This window comes from Erythranthe guttata, chromosome 14 (genome assembly GCF_056151865.1).
Source record: "Erythranthe guttata isolate IM_541 chromosome 14, IM_541, whole genome shotgun sequence".
NCBI lineage: Eukaryota > Viridiplantae > Streptophyta > Magnoliopsida > Lamiales > Phrymaceae > Erythranthe > Erythranthe guttata.
Window position 1 is genome coordinate 8,462,353 of NC_142546.1, and position 14,534 is coordinate 8,476,886.

General features: G+C 37.4%; 5 protein-coding genes and 1 non-coding gene across 7 annotated transcripts; 3 read left to right on the plus strand and 3 right to left on the minus strand.

The window, feature by feature from the left end:
* Positions 1-503: 503 nt before the first annotated feature.
* On the minus strand, positions 504-577 carry TRNAN-GUU (transfer RNA asparagine (anticodon GUU)). The gene has a single exon. It is a non-coding gene; the product is annotated as a tRNA-Asn (tRNA).
* A 1,930-nt stretch (positions 578-2,507) lies between these two features.
* Positions 2,508-6,638, plus strand: LOC105952071 (putative E3 ubiquitin-protein ligase ARI2). 2 transcript variants are annotated; one of them, XM_088813219.1, is made up of 8 exons: positions 2,508-2,910; positions 3,490-3,522; positions 3,674-3,953; positions 4,089-4,569; positions 4,651-5,199; positions 5,328-5,491; positions 5,814-5,870; positions 6,103-6,638. In XM_088813219.1, the coding sequence occupies exons 1-7, from the start codon at positions 2,767-2,769 to the stop codon at positions 5,837-5,839; spliced, it is 1,677 nt and encodes a 558-aa protein (XP_088669345.1). In that variant the 5' UTR covers positions 2,508-2,766; the 3' UTR covers positions 5,840-5,870; positions 6,103-6,638. The 2 variants fall into 2 exon arrangements, with proteins under 2 accessions (XP_088669345.1, XP_088669344.1); XM_088813218.1 differs by lacking the exon at positions 5,814-5,870 and having other exon boundaries at positions 2,528-2,910.
* Positions 6,639-7,288: 650 nt separating this feature from the next.
* LOC105951995 (fasciclin-like arabinogalactan protein 21) lies at positions 7,289-8,749 on the minus strand. Its single transcript, XM_012975491.2, has one exon. The coding sequence runs from the start codon at positions 8,692-8,694 to the stop codon at positions 7,495-7,497; it is 1,200 nt and encodes a 399-aa protein (XP_012830945.2). The 5' UTR covers positions 8,695-8,749; the 3' UTR covers positions 7,289-7,494.
* A 955-nt stretch (positions 8,750-9,704) lies between these two features.
* LOC148765106 (plastid division protein PDV2-like) lies at positions 9,705-11,439 on the plus strand. Its single transcript, XM_088814113.1, has 2 exons — positions 9,705-10,088; positions 10,708-11,439. Exons 1-2 carry the CDS (start codon positions 9,849-9,851, stop codon positions 11,320-11,322), a joined length of 855 nt encoding a protein of 284 aa, XP_088670239.1. The 5' UTR covers positions 9,705-9,848; the 3' UTR covers positions 11,323-11,439.
* A 181-nt stretch (positions 11,440-11,620) lies between these two features.
* On the plus strand, positions 11,621-13,116 carry LOC105951994 (anaerobic nitrite reductase HBII). The gene is made up of 6 exons (XM_012975490.2): positions 11,621-11,842; positions 11,934-12,057; positions 12,171-12,285; positions 12,579-12,695; positions 12,781-12,916; positions 13,009-13,116. Exons 1-5 carry the CDS (start codon positions 11,680-11,682, stop codon positions 12,913-12,915), a joined length of 654 nt encoding a protein of 217 aa, XP_012830944.2. The 5' UTR covers positions 11,621-11,679; the 3' UTR covers position 12,916; positions 13,009-13,116.
* A 521-nt stretch (positions 13,117-13,637) lies between these two features.
* LOC105952070 (uncharacterized) lies at positions 13,638-14,285 on the minus strand. Its single transcript, XM_012975574.2, has one exon. The coding sequence runs from the start codon at positions 14,215-14,217 to the stop codon at positions 13,714-13,716; it is 504 nt and encodes a 167-aa protein (XP_012831028.2). The 5' UTR covers positions 14,218-14,285; the 3' UTR covers positions 13,638-13,713.
* Positions 14,286-14,534: the final 249 nt, after the last annotated feature.

Below are 14,534 nucleotides of genomic sequence, written 5' to 3' on the forward strand. Positions count from 1 at the left end.
GAAGTGTAACTTGTAATTCTAATGTAGAGTGAAGGGCATTCCAAATTTTCAAGACATATAGAGAGCTAAGTATGAGCAGAACCTAAAAATGGAGAGTGCAATGTCTAAAGTATAATGATAAACCATATATGAAATTAGCCAAAATGGATATACGAGGAAAAACAACTTTTTTTTTTTTTTTTTGAGACACCACTTTAGTTATACAATTAACATTTTTCTTTAATATGACAATTAGGTACTACTTGGGCCTAATGTATCTATTTGGGCTTACTTGCAGATTACTTGGGCCTTTTTGGATTGGGCCATCAATGTATCTATTTTTAATTCTATCTCAGAGCTTGGGTTAAGCCTGCAGATTTATTATTTTACTTTTTCTATTTTAAAAGAGAAATTAAATTATATTCCGAAAAGAATTGGAAAAATCGGGATTTCGTAAATTGGGGATAATTCCGTCGATTTTTTTTAGCCACCGACATATAAAAGTAAAAAAAAAAAAGAAAATTCGCTAGAAAGAGGGGTCGAACCTCTGACCTTGTGGTTAACAGCCACACGCTCTAACCAACTGAGCTATTCCAGCTTATTGATAAAGTTTGATAGTAATATGTATATATATATAATAATACAGGAATGCTATTTAGTTAATTTATTTACTATTACTAAACTAAACAAATAGTTGGCCAATTTTATGAAATATTAATAAGGAATAAACTTTATTTTTATATATTAACTAAAAGAGAGAGAGGGAGAGAGAGAGAGAGAGAAATCAAACTTGTTTCCCAAATACCATCACAAATCACAAATGAAACTGTGAACCAAAAATTACAACTTATGCTAAATATTCATTTGGTTATTAGTCTATATACTATCTAAGAAAATCAATAAGAAAGGTAAGAATTAACTTACTAATAATCACTAAAGGTTAGCTTAGGTGATGATGGCACAAAAATTGCACCTTCAATCCCTCTCTTCGAACCATGCTCACTTGTTCGTCGGAGAAGCTCAATCGTGGCCGTATTTAAGGCTAGCAAGTATGAACAAGATCGACACATAGATTATGAAAGAAAGAGAGAGTTCAAAAAAAAGATATAAATTGGATTATTGATTGTGTGCGTAACTCTAATAGAGTTTTTCGTACATTTATTTATATAGCTAATTATATATGGTTGATTTCCTAATGAGGATCTTTTATCCGGTCTTACATTAATCGATCAATCAATCTTAATCATTAATTTACATTTTTCTTATTTTTTTTATGGAAAATATACTCGAATCTTCCTCACATAATTCCCGCTTATGATCTCGCCTCCTATCCACATTCTTATCTTGCGAACTGACATCTTGTGAGGGGAAGTATACCAGCGATCTTTCAGTTGTGCGAGCTCGTTGGCCTCTCTTTCTCTGTGCTTTCTTTCCGGCGAAGACATTGTCTCATCTCCATTCTCTCTCTTCGCCTAGATTTTGCGCATAAAGTATTTGGGTCACCTTGATTATGAGTTTATCTTTTCTTCTTCGTTGGGCTTTCAAGCCACTAATCTTGAGTATGGCGTGCTCGGCCCAAAAGTGCCGAGTTGACCCCCATCAGATAATATTTATCTCGGAGCCTTTTCCACAATAGGGTTTGAATATGATCTAAATATATACTCAACAAGCTGATAAATATTACACATTTACTTTATGATGTCATATAACACAAATTTATCATCATATTAATTTTTAAAAATCAAATTATATAGGTCTTGTATTTGTTTAATTTTCTGAGCTATATTGGTCTTATAACTAATTCTTTATGTAGTTTTCATGGACAATTTAGAGTAATTATATAATTTTATTTACTTACGTAATTCCATTGTATTAATTATTTATTTATTTATTTATTTATCTTCTCTTTTCCTTGTATACCAATCATGCCATAATTAAAATTTAAGAAAAATTACAACCACCCCTGATGTAAGGTTAAATTACTTAAAAATCCTATTGTTTACATAATTACAGCCACCCCTCAACGATGTATTGTCTTACGAAAAAACCCTTTCAATTGGTAAATTTAGAGGTGTTCATTCGGTAAAATCATACCGAAATATCGGTAGGCCAAATTTTCATATCGTTTATCGTACAGTTCGGTAAATAACTGAATCATCGAAATTTTATAAAAAATAATTAATAATAAATTATTTATTTATTTTTTAGATTAATTTAGTTTAAATACTAATATTTCATATCGTGAATATGGAACTGAATTACCGGTTTAGTAATCGGCATGTACCGAAATTTCGTTCGAACTGACCGGACGAACACCCCTATGTAAATTTGACAACATAAGGGTGAACGTGTAAGGAAATACACAGTTGAGAGGGTGACTGTAATTACGCCAGTAGGGATTTTTTTCGTAATATGACATTACCTCAAGGTGGTGAGCGTAATTTGACCTTAAAATTTAAACACCTTCCATCGCACACCTCCTACAGAACGGTGTCGTACAAGCTTCACAAACCACTAAAAAGAAAAGGAAAACGGCGTCGTATAAACTACTCTACAGACCCCACTCCACACAATAAAAGACCCCTCTTTCTATCAGCTTCTCTCTCTAAGTTTCTCTCTCTCTCTACAACTCTTCCTATCTGTACAATTGCCGGCGAAAATTTCCCCGGAAATTACCCGCCGTCGATCGCCGAAGCCGATCACGGTGACCAATTCGAAGGCGATTATCTCCACCGATTTTACATGTATATACAGATTTTATGAAACTAGGCAATAAGTACAGTATTTATGGAGGACGATTACTATAGCAGCGGCCACAGCGAAGAAGAGGAGGATTCTGACTTTTCCGATGGCGAGGGCGAGCAGCTCTACGATTTCGATGACGAGCAATCCGATGTTCGCTCAGCCCCGACTAAAACCTTCTCTTCCAAGGTATATATATACATACATTATACTATTATAGTGTAGCTTCTTCTGTGAGTTGTTGAAATTCGCCTCTGATTTTTTTAAATTAAAAAAAAAAAAAAAATTCCACTCAGGAGCAGTTTCCGATGAGCTGATTGTACTGAATTTTGGATTTAATTAATTGTTTGCAAATAATAAATAGGGGAAGTTTGTTGGGTGGATTTGATGAAATAGAAAATTTGATGATGTTGTTTCATGCTTTTGAAGTTAAGATCACTGATTTTGTGACTGTATATAAAAAAAAAAGGCTCGGATTTTATCGATTTGGCGATTGTACAATGTAGACATGGTTTATTTGGAATGTTAATGATATTTTGCCCTTCTGTTGAAGTAAAACTTGTCAATGTAGTTTGCAATTTGATTTTTGGGATTTTTTAATTTTATTCTTTTGGTTTCCTGCACGGGTTTTTCTTTTGTTACGTTAGTCTCGGATTATGTGTTGGCAGTACAACATCTTTTTGTAGATCTACGACACTTAGCTTTGGGGTTTTAACTCATTGGTTTGGATTGGAACTGTTTACTGACTTTTTGTTGTGCCTGCTTCAGGTAATTACGAAAGAGTCTCTCTTGGCTGCACAGGTAATAATAAGTTACATAGTTCCGTATTCTTAGTTCAGTATACACCTAACTACATTCTTTTGTTTTGATTATCGAACTTCATAAAAAATGGTATGGAATGTTTTTTCCCCTGTGCTTCGGCAAACTGAAAGTGAGATTTCATGTTGTGCAGAGAGAAGATCTGCAAAGAGTGATGGACTTGTTATCTGTAAGAGAACACCATGCCCGAACTCTACTCATTCACTATCGGTGGGATGTTCTGAAATTGACTGCAGTTTGCGTTGAGAAGGGGAAAGAGTGCATGTTTGCTGAAGCAGGTGTAACCGCGGTTGAGGTTATTGACCTTGATCCTCAAGAGTCTACCTCGACGGTGATGTGCAATATATGTATGGATGATGCACTTGCAAAAGATACTACCCTAATGGACTGTGGCCATTGCTTCTGCAACAACTGTAAGCACCCTTGCCTTTATGGTTCAATTTTGCATTCTCTCTTTTGAGAGACACAAGTTTAATCTTTTCATAAAATATTAAAAATCAGGAGACAATCAGTTCTTTACTGTTTGGTTTCAATTTGTGGGATTTTAGGTTGGACAGAGCATTTCATCGTCAAAATTAACGAGGGGCAAAGCAAGAGGATCAGGTGTATGGCCCATAAATGCAATGCAATATGCGACGAAGCTGTTGTTAGAAAGCTAGTCAGCGTAAGACACCCTGATCTAGCGGAGAAATTTGACCGATTTCTTATCGAATCGTACATTGAAGACAACAAAATGGCCAAATGGTGTCCCAGTACACCTCACTGTGGGAATGCTATACGGGTAGAAAACGATGAATTCTTTGAGGTAGAATGCTCTTGCGGTTTACAGTTCTGTTTCAGTTGTGTATCGGAAGCACATTCTCCTTGTTCGTGCTTGATGTGGAAGCTCTGGACCAAGAAATGTCAGGACGAATCCGAGACAGTCAATTGGATTACTGTTCATACAAAGCCTTGTCCAAAGTGTCACAAACCTGTTGAGAAGAATGGTGGTTGTAATTTAGTTAGTTGCATATGCGGGCAGCCATTTTGGTAAGCATGCTTTATTAGTTTTTATTGCATCTAATTTTTATAAGTACCATAATTTACATATATCTTACTACTTTACTGTAGTTGGCTGTGTGGTGGAGCTACAGGCCGAGATCATACTTGGTCAAGTATAGCTAACCACAGCTGTGGTCGATACAAAGAAGACAGTGCAAAAAAGTCCGAGCGTGCAAAGCGAGAGCTCTACAGATACATGCATTACCACAATCGCTACAAAGCTCATACAGACTCCTTCAAGCAAGAATCTCGACTAAGCGAGACAGTGAAGGAGAAAGTATCGAATTTGGAAGCGAACGAGTCGAACTTGAGAGATTTCAGCTGGGTTACAAACGGGCTTTACAGACTCTTCAGGTCAAGGCGGGCTCTTACATACTCTTACCCGTTTGCTTTCTACATGTTTGGCGATGAACTGTTTAAGGATGAGATGACCGAAAAGGTTAGGGAAACGAAACAGCACTTGTTCGAAGACCAACAACAGCAGTTAGAGTCGAATGTTGAGAAGCTGTCCAAATTTCTCGAGGAGCCGTTCGATGAGTACTCTGAGGAACGAGTCATGCAAATGAAGATGCAAGTTCTTGATCTCTCTGCTATCACTGATAGCCTCTGCAAGAAAATGTAAGTTTAACTATATTTGTTTCTTATTATTTTTTTTGTGGAAACCCAAAAAAAATGTGACTTTTAGTTGTCTAAGGAGGAGTTATTTTTGAACTGCAAAAGATGAAGCAATTTTGCTAATTTTGCAGGTATGAATGCATTGAGAATGATTTGTTAGCTCCACTTCAATTTACTACTCACAATATAGCTCCGTATCAGTCAAACATTGAGAAGGCAGGGGAGTTGACTGTTGGGTGGAGCGCTCAATCGAGTAACGATAATAAATGTCAGACTTCAACTGATCAGTCCTATGGTAATTTTTTTGCTTGGGACCCTTTTTCGTAGATCCATGTATTGCTCATTTCCGACGATTGTATTGCTCATTTCCGACGAAAGTAATATTTATGTTCAATCATAATAGATATAGGGGGAAATTCTAATTAAACAATATAAAGATTACTAGGCTTGATTAACTAATCCCCACATTATGATCTTACTTTGTACCACTACACCTGCATTTTAACTATATCAGAACAGATGCATAAGCTAACAGTTAGAAAGGATTTACTACATAGTGAGTCTCGGTTCTGTTTGTACTGCAAGGCAATTTTGCATTTGAAAATTTTGTCTTGCAGAAGGTCACTTTCTATGTCCTTTCTGAAGCCATCAAAATCCCAATTCCAATTCAATTTGTAAGTTCCGTTGAATCCATAATTTTTTATTCAACTATCTGTGGTGGCGGAAGGTTACAAATTGTCGGGAATTTCATTGAGCATGTGCATTTGCTTAGGACCACTGGCCTTCGTTATACTTTGTTGTTTGAATATTTACTCCAATGACTTGAAACCTAAAAACAGAATAGTGTATAGTCTGTTCAATCGTTAGAAAAATAGCTTAGTAAATATATATGTATATATTTTGTAGGAGGTGAAAAAGCAGTAAGCCAAGCATCAGCATCCGGAACTTCAGACGAGAATCTTCAACAGTTTTCACGTAAGCGTGCTCGAGAAGAAAGTTCTGCAGATAATCTATTCGATCTCAACAAACCAGCAGAGGCTAATCAAATGAATCCATAGGAGTTGCTCTCTATATTAAGGTACATAAAATAACATGACAAAGAAGTGGCGGTTTTTCACATATTTTGGCTCCCCCGAGGCTATTTATTTCCAGATGCTACTATGGAAGAAAATTTAGCTCGACTATATATATATATATAGTTTATGCTCGGGCTCTTTGCATAATTTATCTATATTTTACGTTATAGTCCGTTGTGATGCTTCGATGTGTACAAAGTGGTGGTAGTTTTTTTAGTCTTTTTTCTTCGTCAGTATGTCGTTTGCTTTCTTGGCTGCTTCATGTGGCTGTGGCAAGTGGTACTTTTAAAATATAAATAAACATTACGCTCTTATGTTACCGTATTTGATGTTTTCTTCCAAAATATAAATAAACATTACTAATTACTTCGTTGCATTCTAACTCTGATCCAATGTGGTTTTGGCATTCTTTTGGCGTAAATTTGAACTCGATATCGATTTGAGATCGTTACTATAAAGCCCGTTTGAGCTCAGTTTTGTCAACATACATGACGAACCAATATTGAACACGTTTTCGTTTTGACAAGTTATGAAACTCAACTCGAGTTTGACATGCATAATATTGCTACTCGAATTCGATACTTTTTGGCTCTATTAAAACTCGTTTGAGCTTGAACCGGTTGCTAAAAAACATCTTTGAAAGCTTGATAAAAATTCGAACAAGTCTGAAAAAACATGTGTTGGGTGCGATTCCATTGATTTACATCTCGTGTTTTATTTCTCTACAAAGTGTCGGAAAACATGTATATGTTCGATTTGAGTCATATTTGTTGGTTAATTTTACATGCTACTTACAAGATTCAACTGCGCCAAATGCAATTGAGTTGATCTAATGAAAATTGATTACATTAATACAAGTTTGTATTTTTTTGTAAATTAATTTTAAATTTTGAAAAGAAGTATATAAATGCACTAATTTATGATTAATATTAAATGTAAAATAAATGATCAACTAAAAGTAGTTAAGTAGAATTAATATAGTTAAAAAATATCAAATAATCACACACGCAACAGGATTTTTAATTCTGTTTTTTTTTTTTTTTTTTTATTATTATTACGAAAAGTATCACCTCAATTTTACTCCCATAACATAACCGCCGAAAATGATCAGTGCCAGAGAGTACAAGAAGCGTACGTACAGTGATGATTCAGTAAAGTTTGTCATCCTACAGTGACATACAATTCAAACTCAACAAAGTTGACTAACCAGTCAATCAGAACTTCAGTCATGATGATCTTCAAAATCGACGGTCGACAGAACGCCAGGTGGCACCCGTGCCTCAGCCACACAGGTCCCACTGTTCCAATCAAAGTGATCGCACATGGGCCGTCGGATCTCAGCAGAACTGCTCTCCAGATCGAACGGCTGATGCTGGTTCATATGGGGAAACGGCGACGACACTCCATGGATGGCAATCCTGCTGTTGTGCAGCAGATCGATGGTTGTAATCTTCACGTAGTTGATCTTCATCGGCGACAGAAGTCCTCCGCCGCCTGCGGTGGTCACCACCAGGCTGTTTCCGGCGTCCATGGTGGGCAACGGCGTCGCAAGCTGCAAGCTCACGAGCTCCGCCGCCGTCAGCCGCTTGTTCGGCACGACGTGGTACCTGAAATTCGAGAGGTAGGCATTTCCGTTGCCGGAGAAGATCGAGACATCGTCGAGCGCGAAGATCGTCATCGATTTCAGTTCCGATAGATCGGCGTACTTCACGCGGAGCGCGAGCGAGACGACGGTGTAACCGGTGGCGCGGAGCCGGACGATCGCGTCCTTCAGCATCAGGCGCATGACGAACAGCGACTGAGGCGCCGACGTGGCGGAGGAGAGAGACGGCGAAGGAAACGACAATGACGTCATCCGCTCGACGTTGCATGAGAGCGGAGAGAGATGCGAGACGTAGCCTTGGAGGCCGTGGATAACGACGAGGCCGTTGCTGAAGATGTCAGGGCTCGTGATCTGGACGCCGTTGACGAACAGCTTACTGTTATTCTTGCCGTCGCCGGTGAGGGTGAGGCAGCGGTTGGGGGCTAGGGTTTCGATTTTGGTACCGAACGTTAGGGTTTGGAGGAAGTGGAAGGGGTAAAGTCCGGGGATGGAGAGCTCCTGGAGGAGGACGGGGACGGAGCAGGAGGCGCAGGTGAGGAGAGAGGCGTCGGAGGCGGCGAATATGGTGAGTGGAGCGGTGGCGGAGAGGTTGGCGGTTACGGCGGCGGTGGAGAGTTCCTGGTAGCCGAGTGTGGATAGGATGGTGGCGAAGAGAGCTGGTGGATATGTGTGAGTTATGGCCTGGAAGGGGGTGGAAGTAGGAGAAATTGATGGAGCGGTGGAGCCGCCGTCTACGGCGGTTGCGGCGGAGATGAACAGTGAAATGAGTAGGAGGATTACAAGCAGGAAGAGGAGCTGGATTCGCGGAGGGATCGCCATTGATTTTTTCTGTTTGGGAGAGTGTGTGTGAAAAATGTGAGTGTAGAAAATTGCTGCTGTGCAGTATATATATAGTGGTGGAAGAGAGAGAAAGGGGAATTCTGAGTTTGTTACAGCGGAAGGGAAAAGGAAAAGATTCTTTTTGGAGTCATCTGATTGGTTGAAAGTTTTGAACTCCAGCTTTCATCTAACGACGTCGTTCAGTAGCTGAATTTATTAGCAACTAATTGGGTTTACTTACTCCTATTTTTATTTTTTTGGTTAAATTCCAAGCACCCACGGGTTATGGTTAAACTACGAAAACACCCCTCTTGTTTGGATAATTATAACTACCCCTTGCTTATAAATCTTCTTACACGTCCACCCTTGCGGTTTCAAATTTAGTGGAATCTTCGAGATTATATGGAATATTATCACTTTTTTACCCGCTTTATCCCATTCGAACTCCAAATTTTGAAGCAAGATGATCATAATATGTATTTTTTTTTGCTTGTATATATTAGATTGTGGTGCATCAGAAACAGTACTTTTACACAAAACGAGAAAAAAATAGAGCACATTCCACGAAATCCAGACGATTAGGTTGAATTTCCACCATAAGGGTGGAGATGTAAGAAAAAAATCATAGTTGAGCGGGTAGGTGTAGCTATCCAAACAAGAGGGATTTTTTCGTAAATTGACCCTTTTTTTATGGGAAAATTAAATATAATTAAGCAAAATAAATATCATGAGTGAAAATTCTCTGTGAAAAATAGGAATGAAATAAATTAAATAATAAATTGATGGATTAATTTGAAATTGGATTGTCTTTCTACAAGATAAATTTTGTGGGAATTAAAATTCTCATTCCAAAACCTCAAAATTTCTATTCATAAAAATCGAAAGTTTAGGTCCAATTTCCACAAATAGTAGGATCATTTTGAACGAAAAGACAAAGTTATTGGACCTTTTTAGAAACAAGTTTTTTGCCTTGGGTCAGCTAGCAAATATCGACTATCTGCTTTCTGCAGACCTTCACTTAACACCACAACTCGCTGGATTTTGGCGGTTCCCCCATTTGTAGGGTATAATTTTATTTGTTGCAGCTTTCAAACCCCTCTCCCTCACCACCGCCGCCCTCCTCCGCCGCCGCCGCCGCCGTAGCTCAGACGCACATGGATGAAGAGAGAATTGTTCTGGTTTTGGCAAAAACCTCAGATTTAAAGTCCAAAATCATCAACTGTATCCACAAGACTTCCAATGCCGATAACGAAGCTAACCAAAGCGATTCGAAGGAATCCGAAGCAAAACCAGATGCAGAAATCGAAGAAGATGATAACGAAGAAGAAACAGAGAGTCTCCTCGGTATAAAAGATGCTCTCGAATCCCTTGAGGCCCAGCTCACTTCACTGCAGGTGCTTTAATTTTTGCAGAAATTTAATAAATTGTGAATGACTGTTCTAGGGTTTTGTCTTGGGTATAACATTTTTCTAGGGTTTAATTGATTGGTTCTGTGTTGATTGCTTTGCTATTGATATATATATATGAGAGATTCAGAACTGTTTTAGGGTTTTATCAATGCTTTGTTTAATGTTTCCCTTTCGATTTTCTCGGCATAGTTTCGGTTGGAAGATCGACATATCTCGACACTGGTTATTTGCCACATTAGTAAAACCTTTCGTTTTAGTGGTTTCTGTTCGAACCGATAGTTTCTAATTAAGGGCGAACTATAATTAGTAATCGACTTAGTGATATGCCTAATTAAGTAAACTTTATGCATACAGATAATCGAAAGCTACCGTTGAGTTTATACGAAGCAAATCCGATTTTCATTCGTAGAGAATGACATATCGAACTTATATCTTGAAATTTTGCATCGAACATTTCTAGCACATTTAATAGTCACTAAATGTTTCCTTACAAGAATCTCGTCATCTTCAATGCGATTTACTTTTCTAAGTTATATACGAGTTTGCTCTAAATAAATCTTCAAATTACGCGTATGTCCCTCATGTTTCTATTTTCGATTACTAGGCACTGCAACAACAACAATGGTACGAGAAAGAATCAGCCTTGGCCGAAATCGAGTACAGCCAAAAGAAGCTTCTCAAAGAGTTGAAGGAATACAAAGGCAACGAATATCAAGTCATAAACGAGGCAATTGCTTTCGCTAGCGAAACAGAGGATAATCACGATCTCTTACTTCCACCGTATCCAAGCCGCCCTTCTCACTCCCAAAACGGCTTTTTAACTCACAAATTCGTTCAGAACGGCGGGTTAAAAAATGTGAATGGTGGTGATAAACCAGACAGAAATAACAAGACTCAACCAGGGTTAGAGGGCCCGTTCAAACGGGTTAAAGTCTTTATAACTGCAGCAGCAAAGGCGGCTCTAACTGTAGTTGGGGTTATCACTATCTTGAGTTTGGCTGGCTTTGAGCCGAAGCTGAGGAAACGGGATAATCTACCTAAGATTCTTGATTTATTGAAGCTGCAAAAGAATGACGAGAAAGGAAGTTTGGTCGATTGTCCACCTGGCAAGGTACCTGTTTTCGAGAGCGGTGAAATTCGGTGTGTTGTGAAGGAGAGAGTTGAGATTCCGTTCGAGCCGGTTGTTGCTACTCCTGATGTGAGTTATGGGTGTGGGTGAAAATGTAGGAATATTCGTTTTTTGTATATCCCAAACATCTTTTTGACATACACTTATGTATTGTTGTTATCTTTGCTTATATTTAATTAATTAATATGGCACAACTCTTTGCTATTATATACTGCCTTTTTTGACTCATTTAATATGGTCAAGGTAGGTTTTTTATCTGACCTCACACACACACACACACACACACTATATTATACATAGTGTTGGGACAATGACTAAAAAAACAATGACACAAGTTGTCTCTACATAAACCTCAAAGGCTAATCAAACTTCCTTTAGTTTATTACTCCTCTTAAAGTTAAAACACACAAACACACACACACACACACACACACTCTCTCTTCAAATATGAGCATCTTGAAGATCAATAGTAGTATTGGATCTATTAGTGGCACTGGAATTATTTCCAGGTTGGGATTTCCATGTCACCAGCCGGTGAGATTATCGTGGCTCAGAAGGGATGCTTCGGAATATTGTCTTGTTTTGACAACTCCTAGGATCTCAAGTTCATGTAAGAAGTTGCAGATCTTTTACTGTGTGTTTGTGTTTGTGTGTTTTCTTTTATTTATTTATTTATTTGTTATTATTTTGTTAAATTGAAGGCATGGGGAAAAGTAGGGATCTAAAAGTGAGAGCTTTTACAGAAGAGCAGGAGGCTTTGGTCACAAAATCATGGAATGTAATGAAGAAGAATGCTTCTGAGTTGGGACTCAAGTTTTTTCTCAGGTGATCTTAATTCTTTTAATTATTAATTAATTCATTCATTCATCTTTATTATACATATATCCCTTTTTCAATATGGACATAATTAATTCGTTCGGTTGGTCGAAAATTCGCAGGATCTTCGAGATTGCACCGTCTGCAAAGAAGCTTTTTTCATTCTTGAATGATTCAGATATTCCTTTGGAGCTTAATCCAAAGCTCAAGCCCCATGCCATCACTGTTTTTGTCATGGTACACCCCCACCCCCCACCCCCTTTTTTTTCTTTTTTTATTTAATAAATTAGCTACATACAGTTAAATCTCTATAAATTAATGCAGACGGGACTAGCAAAATTCTATTAATTTAGTAAAATATTAAATTATCGGACCAAAAATTTGGTACGTTTTTACCGAGTCGGGGTCGGGATAAATTATTATTATTTAAGCGAGGTTATTAATTTATCGAGGTTCTACTGTATATTGCAAGAAAGTTTTCGAATTTTCTCGAAATTTATTTTTACGGGGCATGAATGAAATTATTGCAGACGTGTGAATCGGCAGTGCAGCTTCGAAAAGCTGGCAAAGTTACAATCAAAGACTCAACTCTCAGGGATTTGGGCACTACACACTTCAAATATGGTGTTGCTGATGAACACTTTGAGGTACTTAATTAAGTTGGTTAATTAATTTGTAAATAAAATTAAATGTTTTTTAATTGATTATATTTGTGTGGAAAATTCAATATAGGTGACAAAATATGCATTGCTAGAAACAATAAAGGAAGCAGTGCCCGAAATGTGGTCGCCGGAGATGAAGTGCGCGTGGGCTGATGCTTACGATCAGTTGGTAGCTGCTATCAAACTCGAAATGAACCCTCCTTGATTATATATATATATATATATATATATATATATATATATATATATATATATATATATATATATATATATATATATATATATATATATATATATATATATATATATATAATTTGCAAATTATTGTAATTTTATTTTTAATTATCAAGACGAACAATTTATTTTGTTATTTCGCCTCTTTCCGGTCCATGTTTTTCTCGATAAATTACTATGTTTATTCATATTTGATTATGTATTTTCTCTATTATGAAAGTCAAGTTGTCGTGATTGCATCGAAATTGCGTAGCGGGTAAAGTTACAGTTTTGAAAATTCCGAATTTAGTCGAATTTTCAAAAAATAAAATAAATGAACTTAGTTGAAATTAGCTCAATTATATTCAATATATAATATAGATGTAGCCAGATTAAGATTCATATGTCCCTTATATTATACATACAATCGATTAATTTCATTCGTTGTAACATATAACAAGCCACAACATTCAAAAAAAAATTAATATATTTTTCTTTAAAAGGAGTTTATTGCAATTAGTACCCTTGTATTAGATCAAATTGCTAAAAACTACCCATGTTATTTTATTGACAAAATACCCCTATGATTTGGTTTTATTTAGCAATTAGTACCCCTAGTTAGGGATTGTGTGCTAAAAAATTGAACCATAGGGGGCTGTTTGCTGATAAAATAACATAGGATGGTTGTTTAACAATTCGATATAACGTAGGGGTACTAATTGCAATAAACCCAAAGATAAATAGGTAAATCAAAAGGGAAATTTAAAATTTATTTTTAAGTTTTAATTTTTCAGTCTTCACCTATTGTACTTAAGTTGGCGACAAATTTGCGTCCCTTGGAACCACCACCTCCGCCGCCGTCCGCCGCCAGGAGCGGCCGCTCCTTCTCACTAAATAAAATCAAATGGTCGGCAGCCTTTCTCCATCCGCAACAACAGCATCTAATATTCATCCGATCACCACCGTAATCGCTCCTATATTTTCCGGCAAGGGCTACGCTCGCTTTCGCCGCCAAAACCGCCATATCCTCCGCCCGCAGCCGGTGGTTCCGCCACCGCAGCGGCAACTCGAAATATAACTCCCTAGGCTGCAGCACCTCGTCGCCGCTCATCGCCGCCGCGAATTCGCCGAACTCCATCTCGTCGGAGCTGCAAACAAAGCAATCCGAATTTTCCGGCGATAGATACGAAACCTTAACCGGCCACGAATATTCTCGAAGCTCGCCGTTTAGGAGGATTAACTTCGCCGTGAGTGTGGCGGCGGATGTAATCTCGCACGATCTGCAATTACCCATAGCCGCGGGGATCGGAGAACTGCGGATTTTGCGGAACAAGTAAATAAATTTGTGATAAATTAAATAATATTTTGAGTAATTTTATAAATAAGAATTGTTTTGTAATGCAATTTTTCATTGTTGTCCACGCAATACATTATTATTTATTTGTATTGGTTATTCAAATTTTAAAATAAAAATAAATAAACAAATAATTTGACACATTGGAAGTTTTAAATTTTTAATATTAGGGAATTACAATCACCATTGAGGTATGGTCAAATTACAAAAAATCCCTCTTGTTTGGATAATTATAACCACCCCTCAATCATAAATCT

Excerpts from the sequence above, each read along its gene's own strand:
- LOC105952070 (XM_012975574.2), bottom strand. The coding sequence starts at position 14,217 with ATGGGTAATTGCAGATCGTGCGAGATTACATCCGCCGCCACACTCACG.
- LOC105951994 (XM_012975490.2), top strand. The coding sequence starts at position 11,680 with ATGAGCATCTTGAAGATCAATAGTAGTATTGGATCTATTAGTGGCACT. Across the intron at positions 11,843-11,933 it reads TCCTAGGATCTCAAGTTCAT|GCATGGGGAAAAGTAGGGAT; the intron begins GTAAGAAGTTGC and ends GTTAAATTGAAG. Across the intron at positions 12,058-12,170 it reads GGACTCAAGTTTTTTCTCAG|GATCTTCGAGATTGCACCGT; the intron begins GTGATCTTAATT and ends GAAAATTCGCAG.
- LOC105952071 (XM_088813218.1), top strand. The coding sequence starts at position 2,767 with ATGGAGGACGATTACTATAGCAGCGGCCACAGCGAAGAAGAGGAGGAT. Across the intron at positions 2,911-3,489 it reads CTAAAACCTTCTCTTCCAAG|GTAATTACGAAAGAGTCTCT; the intron begins GTATATATATAC and ends TGCCTGCTTCAG. Across the intron at positions 5,492-6,102 it reads TTCAACTGATCAGTCCTATG|GAGGTGAAAAAGCAGTAAGC; the intron begins GTAATTTTTTTG and ends TATATTTTGTAG.
- LOC105951995 (XM_012975491.2), bottom strand. The coding sequence starts at position 8,694 with ATGGCGATCCCTCCGCGAATCCAGCTCCTCTTCCTGCTTGTAATCCTC.
- LOC148765106 (XM_088814113.1), top strand. The coding sequence starts at position 9,849 with ATGGATGAAGAGAGAATTGTTCTGGTTTTGGCAAAAACCTCAGATTTA. Across the intron at positions 10,089-10,707 it reads CCCAGCTCACTTCACTGCAG|GCACTGCAACAACAACAATG; the intron begins GTGCTTTAATTT and ends TTCGATTACTAG.